Source organism: Ammodytes marinus, assembly GCF_949987685.1.
Source record: "Ammodytes marinus genome assembly, chromosome: 16".
Taxonomy (NCBI): domain Eukaryota; kingdom Metazoa; phylum Chordata; class Actinopteri; order Uranoscopiformes; family Ammodytidae; genus Ammodytes; species Ammodytes marinus.
The window spans coordinates 19,204,750-19,221,812 of NC_137220.1; the positions used below are offsets into that span (position 1 = coordinate 19,204,750).

The window sequence follows — 17,063 nt, forward strand, 5'->3', positions numbered from 1 at the left end:
CAGCCTAAAGTTGTACCTATATATTTGTATGCAGTCACTGTAGTAAGCGTTTATGTTCAGTAAGTATGTACTTTATGTGGGAAGCTAGTGAGGTAAGCATTTTGGTGGGCCCCTTAGATTTGCCTAACATGCCAGAGATTATAGTCCTACTAGTGGTAAGGAGCTCTCTCTGTCTCTCTCTGTTGTCTATAGGGAATATGCAAAGGCCGTATAACATCTGCAGAATGATATGGAACCATTGCCCCAACTGGGCCTCTCACTCATTCCTGCCTGCCTTGCTGCCTGGTCCATTCAGCCCACAGCATAGCCCAGAATCGTTCATACCGCACACACTCTCTGGGGAGAGATATTCAGGATAAGCCTCAAGACAGAATACAGGCTAGACGTTTGCAGTGCAAGCTATACCCTGCAACATGATATTTGATAATATTCAACATATTCTTTGTTCACATTTTGTGCTGCTGTGTTAGATCTGTAGTCTCCTAGGCTCTCAGGGCTTTTGGTTGCCTCACAAAAGACAATAGCTTGCTCAGTGTTTGATTGAGTCAGTCTGCCCTGTGTCTATCACTGTGTTGCATGCCTGCTGATGAAAGCTCAAAAACGTGGTCTTACTGCACTGATATAATGCAGGCAAGATTTCTTTGTGAAGCTAGAAACATGCAGCCTCCTTTTAAATATAAAACACATTGATCAATTATTTTCACATTTTCTCTTTTTATCCACTTCCAGTTCTGGCTAGTGAGAACATATTTTGTCTGTTTCAAGCTGGATTTGGAAATTAACCATGGCATAGTTATTATGTTTATTTTATTCCTTGAAAATAAAATGATTTCTGATGTCGAGCTGCAGCCACTCTTTGTTCCTTTCTGCTTATTCATTTTTACGTGTCTGTTTTGTGTGTTTTTTTTTTACAGACATACTCCGGCCTGTTCTGTGTGGTGATCAACCCCTACAAGAACCTGCCCATCTATTCAGAAAACATCATTGAGATGTACAGAGGGAAGAAGAGGCACGAGATGCCTCCACACATCTATGCCATCTCCGAGTCAGCATACCGCTGCATGCTTCAAGGTATGACAGGGTTGGGTCCTTGAATTTGATGTTGAGGAAGGTTTATGCTGATTAAAATGTCATGTTTCATGATGATTTTGTGTGTTTCGCAAGGCCACTGAATGGGATTTTAGGGTAGATGCAAACATAATTTGACCTTGATTGGCAGGCAGCATTTTGGTGTCATTTCTCTTACTGTGATGTCACAGTAAGAGAAATGTAGGGTTAGACAGTGAGACCATAAAACACTCTATCTGCCTTTTCTCAGGCTAGGATGAACCAATTTAATTTTTTTTTGCACATTTATACTACATAGGATCTCAGAATTCAATACATCTTCATATTCCCACCGGTGAAGTAGGCCTTTAAGTATGAAACTAAGAATGTTTGTGTTGCATGCAAGTATGCTTGTATTTAAATTTGGTTTCTCTTGGCAGGTAGTTTAGCTCGCTTGCCGTCAGCATGAGCTTTGGCTGCATTGCCCAGGAGATTAGTGTGTGAAGAAAGTGTGTAAAGTGTGTGAAAGGTCTCAAGGTCAGAGAGGATGTGACATCACTGATTATGTCTGAGAGCTCTTTCATTTCCAAGCCATAACAATAGGGTCATGTGGTTAATTGCTAATTGCACGGTAGTTAGAGGCTGTCCAACACCAATTGTCAACACTGCACACACTTGTCAAATGATTTAGGGTGGAAGTGTCGAGTTGCTTTGTTCATACTAAGCTTGTTCTCAATATTATTGGCAAGTGGAGTGCCACGCTTATGTAACTTCCTGGCTCTGTTTGCCATTATTTCTCTCCAAAACCATGAACTGATGTCTCAGTTAAAATTCAGACAATAGTTCAATTCATTCCGATATTAATTATTGTAGACTATGGATTTGTGCAGCCACATACTGTATATTCTTATTTTGCATTTGCTCAGAAAGCTTTTGAAAAAAACATTCTAATGCTGAGATGCTCAGAAAAGCATTTCACATTGTGGATTTGTTATATTTCATTGTGTTGGCCTATTTATTTTTTTTATTTTTTAACTATATCAGCATATACTGCTTGTAGAGATGGACAACAGCATCTCTGTGTTTCAGATAAGAGCAACGTGCTGCATGTGGCGTGAGTGGGTGAGATCTCTGAGCTCATAATAGTGTGGGTGGCTTGCCTGCTAGAGCCAATGCCCTGTGACAAAGGGATTTTGAGAGAGAGAGAGAGAGAGAGAGAGAGGAGAGTGAGACAGATGAGGTTGAGCGAAAGCAGGTTCAACCAGCGTCAGTCTTCAGGTTGTCATTAACTGGACCCGCTGCACTGATCCTGCAGAATTGACTTCATCATGCCCACACACTACTAAGTTTGCCCATACCATGAGCTGCAGCTGTTGCATACTCAACATTTTAGCCTGTTAGTTTATATAACTTCTTGTCAAGGCATCCACCCAAATGAAGGCAAGAAGGGAACGCAGTATATTGGAATAGAGTTGTGCAGTTTGTTTTGATTGGACAAACTGAAGCTTATACTAGCCCGCACCTTGCTGTGTTTGCATTAAGATTTGAAGATATGAGCCCAGTTACAAAGTTAAGACCCACAAAGTAACAGGACATTGACCCACTCTGGGTCTGAGCAATTGTTTTTGGATCTGTGATGTAGAAGAACCGCTGTGACGAGCAGAACCTTTATCACAGTCTATCAGTGTTTAGACAGCCCTAGTCTCTCTGCTGTGCATCATCGCTTTCACCGTGCAACAACAGCGTTCATTTCTCCCCTTTTGTTTCTCTTGAATGTTGTTTCACATCTGAAGTGGATTTGCTTCTTTAAACAGCGCGTTTGCCAACGTTTCCATTGCCTTTGCATTTTTGTATTTGTCCCAGCAATACATCTGCCTTCATACAACATTGTCACTGATCTTCTGGTTGACCTCGGCAGGCGCAGCTGTAAAGCTACAAGGTCTGTGTGTCTGACTGATTTGCTGGACGCTCCCTGTCATTACATGCCCTCAGGCTGTGTTCTGGTCTGAGCAGGCTGGATCGCCACACAGCTGAGACTTTGACTGGAGCACTTGGAAACTATATTTTTATAAAGGTTCATTAAGTCTAACGTGATCAATTAACTTAAATATTCTTGTATACACTCTAAACTTCTCAGGAAAAGTTTTGCAGTCGAAACATGTCAAGGTACTAAATGTTAATTCTAGTCTGTACACAGGTACAATCAAGTTAATTCTGGTCTTCTCCAGTAACTTCCTTCAACTTCTCCCGAATCATTCATTCCCTCCCGTTTGTGTCTCTGTCACTGCACATAGCCTACCTTATGTCCCTCAAGCTAAATATAGCTCTACCCAGAACCACAAACACACGAAGAATCGCTCTCATACTGTCTCCAAACTATTATCACTATGCGAGAGGTTTGTCTGGGTATGGGACACCTCTCTTGTGCCACTATTCTTTTCTCTATCCCCCACCATCTCCCTGTCAGCGGTCCTCATTCTTTGGGGCCGTAGTCCTTCAATAGTGGGGCCGGGCAAATCATCCAGGGAAATGAGGTCATCACTGCCCCAGCCTTTCCATAGCATGCTGTGCTAAATTCTACAAGCTGAGTCATTGTCAAGTTGTCACCATCGTCCATACAGCCCTTCACCCACTGTCGGACTCCTCAGCTAAGGTGTGTCACCATGGATACCTGTGTGCGTATCTGTGTGTGCGACTAAAATAACCTTCCCCTGGGATCTCAAATAGAGGTGTCTCTTGGTCGAGTGACATTTGAGATGACAACAACGAGGGGCCTTTGTGTGTGTTACTGGCTGAAAATATTTCCGTCTGTTGAATATGGCAACACTTTTGTGCAGGGTGAGAGAAGCTGTGTATTTTAATGCTCCAAAGCTACTGAAAACTATGTAGAATCTCCTACTGTTTTATAATTGCTTTCTTTCTTCTTGCGGTGACTAGAGCAGCTGGCTTCTCTCATTTCCACCCTTTTCTCCGTTTTACTTACCAGTGTGTTCGGTCTTTATCCTTTCTTTCTTTCTTTTAATCCAGAATGTTCTGGCTTGGACGACACCGAAGAGGAAAATTCCCCAGATCCTTGAAAGCATTTCGGTCGCCTTTCACTTAACATGAAAAATACAAACCACGGCTCTGCTGGAAGCTTTATGGTGGCTCAGCTTTGCTTTGTTCCGTCTGTCTCCTCCTTTGATCAGGAAACACAGGAGGACAAGTGTGTGGAATGTCCACCTTCTTACCACTCCTCCATGTCAGGATATAGTCAGCGTTGCCATGGTTAGGCCTCTGTTTCATTGGCGACGTTGTGTCCCCATTTCCTCTCATTTCACCCCTCTACCAGTCAGACCACAAGGCTCAGTTGCCGACAGATTCCCTTCCTCTGTAATTATGCTTTTGTGTGTAGCAGTTTTCTTCTTTAAAAATGTTTTAATATTTCATTATTTATTCTGTTTCTGGCTTATGCTGCTGTTTCTCAGAAAGGCAAATCAGGCAGACTCACACTAAGGTGGCAACTGCACTGTACAGTGGTAATGCAGCTGAACTTACTCAATAAACCACAGGGCCTCAATGGGGCTGGTTATTATTTTCTGAGGCGAGTGCCACAGATAACTCTGCACGTACCACATACACTATGAGGCAGTAGACTTCTTCAACAAAACATCAAACATGTGAAACAATATGCATACATACATGTGTACTGTATATACGCTTTCTCAACAGGAATGGCTACATTTATTTGACAAAATTTGGTTTGCATGCTTGGCAAAGCAATATTGGAAAATCATATACTACATTAGGAATCCATTAGATTAGGATTAGTCTTTCAACTCCGCCCCGGCAATGGTCAAAGTTATGGCTACTTCTTTTACTTTGAAAGAAATGCGATGGGGTAGAAGCACTTGCAAAGACGTCTACCACATGACAGATGGCACTACTGTACATTTCACACAAGGGTGTGGATAGCAGAATGTTCCGAAATTGCTGCTTTAGTGCTGCGGCTTTCAGTTATCTGGTTGCTAGGAGAAGTGTAAGATGGATGAATGAAGTTTGGTGGTGAGCCTACGTGTTATCTTGCACACATCTAGTCACACAGAAAATAAGTGTAAAGCATGAGTCTTCTTAGTTCTTATCAACATGTTCATGTTGCAGCAATAACACTTGTGATCTTGTTCACATTGTGATCGGAACCGAGCCTTGTATAAAAGCAGTCCCACTTTCTCAAGAAAAATATTCACCGGCAAGTTGAAGAGTCCCTTAACTCTGCCTCTTCCTGCTTAAACAAGCCACAGAAAAGCTACGAGAAGAAGCAGTGTCACTTGTGAAATAAAATAAAAATAATGCCCTTCCAAGACATTACTTCCCTCAAAATTCACCATAAGCTGCTCAAAAGAGACACCAAATCTGGCAGTACAAACGTAAGTGAAATTGGAATCTTCACACAGGCATATTAGTGGGTTCTAACATGATTCCCTCTTTACTTCTTAAGAGACATTGCCAAAGCTGTTATTTCGCTAACCTTTTTTTGTAGAGACCCCAGCCAAAGTGTGTCACAGAGCAGAACAATTTAACCACTGCAAAAGTGGTGTTTAATGGTTGTAAATAACCAGACTTTTATTAAAAACATATCCTTAAACAACATAAAGAGCACTGCAGAGAGAGTTACATGCAGTCCTGTCTCACATGAACCATAGATAATCCAGCAGTGCATAGAAGAGGATATAGGAAGTAACACAGCAGTCAGAGAAGTGGAAAATGTCTTGGAACACAGAGGCGGGAGGCTGGGCCAGGCTGGGAAAGAGAAGAGGTAATGTCGAAGGCTTGAGTATTGAGGGGGATACTGGGGGAAAGGGATGACTTAAGATAAAGGAGGACAGGCGTGAGACCCCTACAGACAAGATCAACAGGATTGGTGTACGAGATTTAAGAACGTAAAGGAGAGAACAGGAGATAGAGAAGGCAAATAAAACAGGAGAGCATGGAATGAGGGCAGAAGGGACAGAGTTATGGGGGGATAGAGCAGAGGGTACAGGGGAAATGTAGAGGGGGCGGCCAGCATTGTGCCTCACAATGGGTGCTTTGTGCAGTCTGAAGGGGGCTGGGACCAGGGTGCTGTGTGTGGGTGCAGACAGGGAGGACTGGAGCTATAGAGCTCTTCCCGGAGAAATGTGGCCTCTTAGTGGGGCAGTGAGGGCACACACAGGGCATGAGTGACAAAACAGGTGTGGACAGTAACTGGGAGTCAGGACTGTGTGTTGGTGTGTGTGTCTGTGGAGGGGGGGGGGGCTTTAGCTTGTCTTCAATTTGACTCTCCGTACTCGCTACATTTTGAAGAGATGACTTTCAGACAAAAAGGGAAGCCTGATTAAACAGCATGTTTGCACAAGATTTCAAACACACACACACACACACACACACACACACACACACACACACATACACAGAAATACAAATGGAAACCTGTGGAGTTCATACAGGATAAAACAATATTTATCTTTCGGGGCCATACATCATTTATGATTTATGCTTACATTAATTTCCATGTGAACACAGCAGGTGCTCTTCCTGACCTGTACAATAAGACAATTAGGAAAGCTGTTGTGTATCAGTTGTCATGCATACAGTTTATGTATGTTTTTTTTGGTTGTTTTTTCATCTATCCTTTTAAACCTCAGTTGACACATTTTTTAGATATTACAGGTTGATGGATTCCAGAGGCTTGGCTGAAATCACAGAGTATATATGAATGTAAAGCTATTTTACCCACCTCTTTACCATCCATTTTTTAGAGTTTTGTATTTAATTCAATGGGAACTTAAGTGTCCTTGTTAGACAGGCCAAGAGATGCCCATATACAATGAGAATCTATTTGACTTGGGGTAGCTGCCATGAAGCCAGGTCCTATCCCATATTGGTCGTGTGTCTGTCTGTGTCATACAACCAAGAGAGTTTGTGGGGAGATGATTTAGGGTATGTGTGATGTCTTGCCCTCGTTCTTGGATAGTGTTGTCATGAGAGACACATAGCATTGATACCAGAAGCCTGAGCACCACAGATAGGGTTACCTGACTGAAGCTGTTACTGCCCTCACTCTGACACCCGTAACCTTACAACCCACTGCAAGGCTATGGAGAAAAGCGGCTAGCTGAACCACGATGTGTCACTCTGTTTAATGAGCAACTGATGACATGTGTGTATTAGTTAATTTGTAAACGTATCACCTTTGACCGAGAGTGGCATTCATCAAAGATACAAATCATATCGCTTTTTTTGATTTTCAAGGACATTTTATTTTGTTGCCCCTCTACTTGTCATTACTGGAGTAAGTCAGTTGACTTATCACACAAACACAACACTCTAGTGATCTTTTATCCCTTTTTTTCAATAGACTGCCACACAGTCTCCCTGCTCCCCCATGTGTGTCTGGATCTCTGTGGGGCTGCAGAGCTTAGCACTGTGACATTAGGGGTGCCAGCATAAACACACATGAAAACAGCCTTGTCCTGTTGGATTATAGCAGGCCTAGCCATCACAAAGAACCACTGTGGACCCAAACAAGGCACCCGACGGCTGCCATCTGCAATCGATTACACTGCCAAATACTCTCTCCACTATATCTCCCGCAACTGCTTTCTCTCCCCTTTCATTGGCCTAAAGACAACACCCAACAGCACAGGGCTAATTTTACACTCTTGGTAATCATGCTGTTGTGCAGCACTAGTACTCTGTTGGCATAAACAAAACCATCCACGTGTAAGGCCTATAGTGCAAACTGCAGTTCAGGATATCCACCGCTTTGTACACGTTTAGGGGATGACCAGAGAAGTGTGCAACATTTCTCATTGAGCTTCACATAATGTGCATTATAAAGTTGCATGGGACTTCAACAGGTAATCCTTGTTGACAGTGACAGGCATGAAGAATGGAAGGACACAATGAAATGTGACAGCAGCAGGCGATCTAGTTGGGTCATCCATGTTGTTTCCAGGCAGATTTGATAAAAAGAAGAAAACCAGAGTTTCTTTTTATAGTGTTTTCACCGTATTTTGGAAAACATCTTCCTTCTTCCAGAAGGGGGAGAACTTTTTATTTTTTAAAGTTGAGAACAAATATGCACACCTTTTCTTCATGTAGTTTTGGTCTGCTCAGAGGAACCCACTCTGGATCATACATATATAATACCGTTTTTTAGTAGAGATAACCAATTTCATTACTTTTGGACAAAAAGCTGAAAAACTTATATGGTGATGGATTTACATGAACATAGCCCACATAGAAAGGAGCAGCGTTGTCCCAGCAACAAACATTTTAACAAACAAGTTAACTGTAATGAATTTCAAACTGTAAAAAATGCTTTTCCGTTTGATGGCTTTAAAGGGTTAGATAAAGACAACAGAATAGCCTCTATATGGAGCAATTACATGCTAATGAGTTTATGACTGGAATGTGATTAAGGTTTGTTTAGCCCGACTAATGAACAATGGTCTGTACAAGAAGCCCGCCACCCCTTTTGTTATTGTGGGACATGAGAACACTAGTGTGTTTTTGTGTTCTGCTATTTTGAAGCTACTGGTGCTTTTGTCTGGCATGACCGCTGTGCTCAGTGAACCGAAAGGTAGATTACATCTCACTGTTGCCATGTCTCTCTCTTGTCTCCATGTAGTACTCTCTGTGTGTTTGCTCTCTGTCACTTGTGTGTGTGTATTGCTCTTCCTCTACAGCGAGCACAAGCTACAGGTAGTACAACTGCTGCATGAAACTGTCTCACTCCCACCCTCACCAGATGTTGTAGCCCCACTCGCCGTCTCCCAAATGGCTAGTTGAGCCGTGGATATCCATTCCACCGCCGGCACACATATGTTGCCTCTCTGCTATGCTGCCATATAGCTGGCACATATCTTCAGTGCAACAGACATGAACCTCAGTTAATGCAATGCATATTATATTTCAAACTGTTCTTCTAATCATCCCAAGAATGTTTACCGCACCGGCCCAGCACCTCTCCATGAAAAACAAGAGGGACCTAAACCTCTCTTTCCACACTTTCTCACATTTGCTCTCTCCCCCTCCCTCTCGTTATCGCTCTATCTATCTTGATACCCCTGTTCTGTTCTCCCAGACTTTTCTCATTTCACCCGTGCGCCAGAAGCATCTGAAAAATGTGCTTTGTGGGACTTGAAAAAGGGAAACACTCCAAAAGCCTGTCTGAATGCTCTCTGTAGAGTACAGCTCAGACAGCACAAGACAAGCCAAACACAAGGCCACAGGACACAGTGCTGAGAAGCTGAATTAAACACACAAGGGGCTCTGAAGTCCATATGTGCGCAACAATGTTGCTCTTACCAAAGTCATGCATCATTAACTTGCTATTAAAACATGAAATACATGGACATGAAAACAGAGGAATTCATTTATCTCATATTTGGCCTAACACTAAAAGCTTGTGATTAAGGCCTATGTGGTCTTCTGTATTGTCTTTCAAATCTTGTCTCTTTTGAAAATACACTTAATGTGAAGATTGATCAGTCTAGTGTCATGTACTTGTACTATATCATATGTTTATATATCATTTCAACTTATGTTTGAATATACGTTGTAAGTTGAGCAGCCGGTTAGCTTAGCTTAGCTTAGCTTAGCACAAACACAAACACCACCAGCCATACTAACCCTCTTTAGTCTCTAATTGTATATGTCCAGACACACATTTCTAAATCAATCAATAATAAAATGCATGAAAAAATGTGTAATGATTTTGATAGGTTTCAGTCCTGCCTTATCACAATCCTGTAGTTGTTATGAAAACACAGATTCTCCCTTTTATACCAATGTAGAGGAAAAATAGGGTGTTGATAATGAAAATAGCTTCCTCTCTGTCATTATCCGTGTACACACACACACACACACACACACACACACACACACACTCATACACTAACTCAGGTGGTCCCTCGTGCTCTGCCGTCATTTCCTAGACAGTGGCGACATTCGCTCATCCGTGATGACAGTCTATTTCTGTCTGCAATCTCATCTGCCAACTGCTATCACTATGCTGAAACTGAATCAGAAGTACGGAAACGCACTATAGGATTTGAGCGGGCAACGTGACGTTATTTATAGCTGGAAAGTTCCCACGTCCGTACTCTCTGTTTGGGACTCCAATGTGGAACTATGATCTTTTCCCTCTGTTATCTCCATTTCCCCCCTGTTCATTCTCCTATCTGGTCCCTTCCCACCACACCCTCCTTGCCTAGCCTGGCCAGCCACATCCCTAACCTCTTACTCTCTCTTGGGACGTATTGACTTGTGCCAGATGCACATGGGAACATCCTGGGACTCTCAATGGGATTAAAGACGATCTCCACCCATTTGTTCACTCACTGATAAAATGAACCATCTCACCTGCATAGTCTGCATTGTATTGTCTGTGTCTGATGATGAAACACATAACAATAACCATGGACACAGACATTAGCTCCACATTTTGAGCACACCACCACACCTGCCTCTCATTTCCCCTTATAGCGTCACTTCTGTTGCACTGCCAGCCCGTTGACAACAACGTCTGTTCCACGCCCAAGAGGCCCCAGTGCTGGTAGGGAGGGAAACCAGGGGCATCCAAATTCCAGCGTGCACACACACACACACACACACACACACACACACACACACACACACACACACACACACACTGGTACACGCAAATGGCCAGTCAGCTCTGTGGGGCTGTCTGCCCTTCTGTTTGTAGCCTTGTGAATGCCTAACTGGCAGCTGGTTACACAGCATTTACGGTGAATAAAGCAGTTGTGCTGTTTGGTCACTCAGCAGGCCATACTGTATGTTCAGAAAAGTACATTAGAGTAACTCCAAAGAGAAAAAATATTGCGACCTCTATTATAAATTGGCCTAATTATTGTCATGTAACTGCTGACACTAACCCAGTTTGGTAAAATTGCTACAAATCTAATTTTTATGCTCATTAGAAACAAAGACCCAAACTGTTGTGATTGCTGCAATGAAAGTTTAAACATCTTATAGCTTTTCTTTAAAAAACGGTCACTCACTCTGCCCTGGACCTATTCTGCAGTGACTTTACATCTGGTGACGGTGGTGGGAGATGTAATCTACCTTTCAGTTCACTGAGCACAGCGGTCATGCCAGACAAAAGCACCAGATTTACTTGTGACTAAATACTTCTAAGTCCTGCATACAAAGAGTTCCGTGAACAAAAGTGACATTATATTTGGACATGCAGTTCTCCATTTCACTCAATGACACTGTTCATTTTGAATGGGCCACAACGACAGAACAATATTTCCGGTGATTTTTTTTTATCAATCGGAGGCTGGGCTGTCACACAAAAACACACACGCACACTCCATTACACACTCCATTACACACACGGTCAGAGCATCTGTTTCTAGCTAGCTTACAGCTAACATCTGTACTGAAGGCAGCTGTTTTCGGGCATATCAAAACGAACAACACAGTTAAATAGTCCAAGTCACGCAAATTACCTGAGGCAATGACTTTTGTAACACATCTTTTTGTGTGAGTTGCACCAATAAAAAAATTATAATAAAAAAATTATATTTGCCTGGGCTTGAGCTAACCACTGTTTACTGAATGCCCGCATTAAACCTGTAGATGGGAATAGTTGAATGAGGGTCTTATGAGAGACACTAGTGAGATGTCCAGCATTTTTTATATGTCTCTCAGCCTCTGCTTATTGATGCTAAATTTTGATCGTTCTGCTTTCTTTCTGTCTGTCTCGTGAGTTCTCCAACCCTGTCACCGTGCAATAAATTGTTTAAAAAATGAACTAAATATTTATTCAAGGAATTTGCCATCCCTTTCTTCTTGTTTGTATTGCTTTGTGCTAAATATGTCTTCCAAGCGTTTCAATACAATTGGACACTTCAAGTGCTGTAAAATCAAAAATAAATATCTCCTGCGGTTATTCAGGATACTTTGAATTCCGTCTGCAGCCTGCCTTCTCCTTTTACATCATATTCCATTTAGCTCAGGCTTTTATCCAAAGCGACTTACAATGAGTGCATTCAACCATGTGGGTAAAACCCAAAATTGCAAGAAACCTGGAAGTATATCAACATTACATAAGCAAAACTGCTTTGTGTGCTACATATAGAAACAATAGAGAGAACACTTTTTTTTTCTTCTCTTAATGGTGCAGTCTAAGCAGATGAGTTTTCAGTCTGTGAGGAAAGATGAGTAGAGTTTCTGTCAATGGGGAGGTCGTTCCACCATTGTGGGGCCAGAACAGTTGTGATTTATTGTAGCTGACTAGCAGAAGCAGAGCGTTGTTCTCCATTCTACACAGTAGATGAACTGACTGTTACCTCAATTACTACTAGAGGATTTATAGTCTCTTTAGTCTGTTTATCTTAAAGAGCTGCTGCGGGAGGAAGCAGTGTATTGCTTCTCCTTATCCCGCCACTTAACTGTGTTTAATTTATGTCTTATCATAATTGTTCGGAAGCTTCGAGGTGACAGTTAAACTCTGCAGGTACTACCCACAGACCATAACACTTCCCGGATCACACCGATGGTTGGCTTCTTCCACTGTCTGGGAATGTGAATGAGCTCTGTCACACACACACACACACACTTAGAGCTTTGTTCCCCTGGTTTTTAAGGAGCTCTGGATTCTTTCCTGCCTCTGCTCTAGGCCTTTGGGAGTACCCGTGCCATCATTTTTATTTTACCTTCGAAATGTGATAAAACGATCACCATATTCTACCGTGATATGGGCACACCCTGTGTGTGTGTGTGTGTGTGTGTGTGTGTGTGTGTGTGTGTGTGTGACTGTGTGTGTGTGACTGTGGGTTAACCTCACCATATACAACCGCAGTTTATGAGAGCCGCTCACTGGCTATCACTGGTGATTTCTTATGTGTGTGAAGGGGTTGCCATGGTGCTAGGATTTTCACTGTGAGCATTTGCGTTTTACGACGTCTTTTATGAAGCGAATAGGGGGAGCTTGAGCTGCACTGTGGAAAAAATGTGTTATATCCAGCTGCAAAGAGCTTAAAAAGTTGAAAATTATGTTTTCAAGCCAGTCAGAAAGTTGTGTTTTTGCTGCTTTTGTTGGTAAAATACCTTGAAAAGTGTATTAAAAAGAGTATGGTGAGTAAGTGAGTTCCTCTTTACCTACGTAAGTCAGCATCAGAGGGGGTTTGGGGCCCGGTGCCAGCCTTTCCTTTGAGTTGTCTTCGCCAATGTTGTCACAAGTATGAGATTAATGAGAGTACGTGTGAATGTAATCATGGATTTTCACAGTTAACATTAAAACAACAGTTTGCAACGATTAGCGGTGCAATTTGTGGGTAAGACTTTGTGGGGAAGTGCATTGAACTGGAGCCACATTGCCGAACACCATTGACAGTGATTTGGAAGTGATTATGATCCTTGTGTGCTAAGAATGTTTTTGTACACAAAGGTTTGGTTTCAGCAGAGGATATGAAGAATGTTTATGGTGGTTTTGGTTAAGAGCGTCTAACCATTTCGGCCTGGAGTCTATTTGAGAAAATTAGGTCCATTGTCCGAGTCTGGTTCATTCAATCCAGGAAAAAAAAATATTATTCTTATGCTTGTCGTTGGGTGAATTTCAACATAATGCCATAGTTTTTACACTTTTTTGTCCATTAAATACAAATCACCTACAGTTAACACTACTGCCGACCATTTTCTAAGGCATACCATAGTGTTTTAGATCGCTGAGCATGTTTCCCCCTGCCTTCTGGCAGCGTTCAAACTTCGGTTAAAACAGTTTATTGTCCTAATGTCTTGGCCTTGTGCTTATCAAAATGAATATATTTGCCAAGAACGGAGGACTCCATACAAGCAAGGAGTGAAAAGTTTACAGTAGATTACATGTGTGCGTATGAAAACAGAACGATAGACCTAGTTGGGAGGCGTACTGGGGATAAACAGGGTTAAATGAGGTTGATGATAATCACTGGGGCTTTTGAGGAGGCGGTGGGAAGGGGGGAATGCTCTGGAATGTGAAGAATGACGGGTTTGTTTAATCTTCATGGGCGGATAAATTATTAGCAGCAATGGCAACCCTGCTGTGCAAGATGGGACCGTCTCCGACCATGGGAGTTTGAAGCGAGATTTCGAGAATCGGTTTTGTTTGCCTATGAAACAGACTGTGTCCAGTTCTTTAAAATGATTGGAGTGATAAGTGCATTTCTTTTACTATAAGACCTGGAAAATTGTTTCCACATACGTTTTTTTTGTGAGTTTTATGGAGTAGATATAAAGCATTTCACCCTTCAGCATTATGACACTCTAGCAATGCTGATTGGTCTAAAAGCTGCCTTTTCCTGTGCTGTCATTTGGATTCGTATTCAGCTTTACAGAGATCAAGCTGTGGTCTGACCTCAAACTCCATGAATGAATGGGGCCAACTTATTTCCATCTCCCACTGACATTACCTAAATGATTGTCTGTGATTTTCTGCAGAGGAAATAACAGTGCAGTAGATGTACTGATGAGGTGATCAAACTGGAAACATGTGTCGGTGTGGAAAAGTAATTCTGTACCCTTTAGTGGTCTCTGAGTAATCTGGTTTTTCAGCATTGATGGGGGCAGAGAAAGGAAATGAGAGCAGCAGAGAGAAAGGGGGAAACACAAAGGGGGTGAAGATTTAGTGAGGCAGTAATGAGCTACTGGAAGGGCGAGTTTGATTGGTCCACCTACGCCGAGCCAGCGTGACATCTTGGATCTTGGTTAAATATGGTCGAGCATTTAGTTGCCGTGGTGATCTAGGAAGCGGCAGCTGCCAAGAGGGCCAAGGTGGAAGCACGAACAAGATGGATGCACAAAACCTTCACCCACTCAAACAGCACAGGTCACGCTAAAAGTGAAACATACTGTAGCAAGAAGACACAGATCTTTATTATTGTATTGTATGTATTATTGCCGCTGAACAGATGAATGAAGGAATTTTATGGTATGTTTACTGTTTATCAGTATGCGTTTGATGGAAGAGAAAGAGAACACCCTTTACAACAACTTCCCATTGGTTCTAGCAAGTGAAATCAGTTTCTACTGTATCTTGTCTGGGGGATGGTAGATTAAAGGAATGATTGTCTATCAAAAAAATGAATGGGAGGTTTAGTGAAGTCCACAGGTTCAAATGAAAAGTTTTTAAAAAAGGGCACCAGAGACAAGGTGGGCAGAGAGATGTCTGATGAGCACAGAGGATGAATTTGGGATGGATGACCAAAGGTGTGTGTGTGTGTGTGTGTGTGTGTGTGTGTGTGTGTGTGTGTGTGTGTGTGTGTGTGTGTGTGTGTGTGTGTGTGTGTGTGTGTGTGTGTGTGTGTGTGTGCGCGCGCGTGCGTGCGTGCGTGCGTGCGTGCGTGTGCGCGCAACAAGGATCAGTTGAGGTTATCTTATCTCCCACACTGACCAGACATTTCTTTAATAAGATAAGCAGGCACATACACACACACACACACACACACACACAGCAACATCTTTACAAAATGTGACCAGCTGTAATACTGTGGCATGTTTTTCTGAATTTGCTTTTGTTTTGTTTTTGTCTGTTGAGCCATGGTATCTATTACTTAATATTCCAAACAAATGACAGCGCATAGTTCCTGTGCACCAGAGGATTTAAATCTTTTTTTGTAAAGGTTTATCTGTCAGCAGGTGTTTATAAAGGCACCAGAAAAACACTTGAGGTAACCGTATGGGCATTTGGGCTGACTGCAGTTGTGGGACACTTTTTTCCCATTTGTGGTAGATTGCAACCAAGTGCTATCTTCAGAAGCATGAAGTCATGCATACAAACTGGTTCTCTATTTAATCATACACAGCTGAACTGATGTACCCGGAGGTAGTGAATGTTTATTTGGTCTGATGGCATGGTTCTGGACTAAACACGCAGCGTTGCGTGCCTCAGTCCAGTGAGACTGGTGGTGCAAGGTTTTGTGAAAATCGGCATTAACTGGATATGATAATCTCCAGGTTTATGTAGATGTGAAACACAGACCAGGAGTAATCAAACTTTGACCCGTGTTTACAAAGGCCGCCTCGTCATCAAGGGGCCAGATAAAGTGAGCAGCTCATTCATCATTCCTGCTGTTACAGTAACTCTCAGCCAACACAACATTTGTGTGTTTTTGAGCTTGTCGGCATGACATTTGCATTCATTATTGTTTGACTTTCACTGGAAAAAGAAAAGGTTTCCAGATGCTTACATACACACACACACACACACACACACACACACACACATACGCTTTTGTCAATTGAAGTAAATTCACACTTATGTGCAAGAACTAAAGGTAATTTCTTCAGTGAAAGATAACACCTTTAAGTCTGACTTAGCCGTCTGTGAACCACACCAACGAGGTGTGAGTTAATGGGTTATAGGAGTCAAATGTCTTTCTGAGGCATTCTGAGGCAGGGCTCACAGTCACACAGCTAAGCACTTCATCCAGTGGATGGCTATTACTGAGACCCTTAATTCTATCCTTTAGAGGTTCTAGTCGATCATGGTGTTTTAAAGAACTGTTTTTATTTAACCATAATGGAAGATTATATTAAAGAGAACTACATAGGAGTTTTTTTTTAACAACGGAAAACATTTAACAAAATGCCTTTTGCCAAACATGACTTCACTTGGAATCTTCAGGATCGTATTTAGTAACTGTCCACACTACAGTGCAGAGTGCAGACAAAGTGTTATATCTCACAGTATAATCTGCCCCCATTTCCTCAGCACTGCAGCATGTAGTTGTGATAGGTGTGAGTGCCTATTGGGTGGCCCCATTCCTTTCAGTTTTATTGAGTTTAGGAATGTGGAGGTGTTCCCAAATTTGTCTTTTTTAGGAAATGAAAAATCTCCTTACTTCCTGCCACAAGAATGTCCGGAACGAGTTTAGGGCAGCAGGAGGACTCGTGTTATAATAATCAAACCTGTTGTTGACTCTGTTCCTCAATAAAGTCTTATATAAAATCCAAAAGTCTAACTAAAATATGTAATGTTAACA

At 42.2% G+C, this 17,063-nt stretch overlaps 1 protein-coding gene across 1 annotated transcript in view; it reads left to right on the top strand.

Annotated features, from left to right (window-relative positions):
- Positions 1–17,063, top strand: part of LOC307262770 (myosin-10) — a 50,631-nt gene that overhangs the window by 6,766 nt on the left and 26,802 nt on the right. Inside the window, exon 3 of the mRNA XM_080043741.1 lies at positions 915–1,071. Within this exon, the coding sequence (XP_079899867.1) occupies positions 915–1,071 (157 nt within the window). The remainder of the gene's footprint in view (positions 1–914; positions 1,072–17,063) is intronic.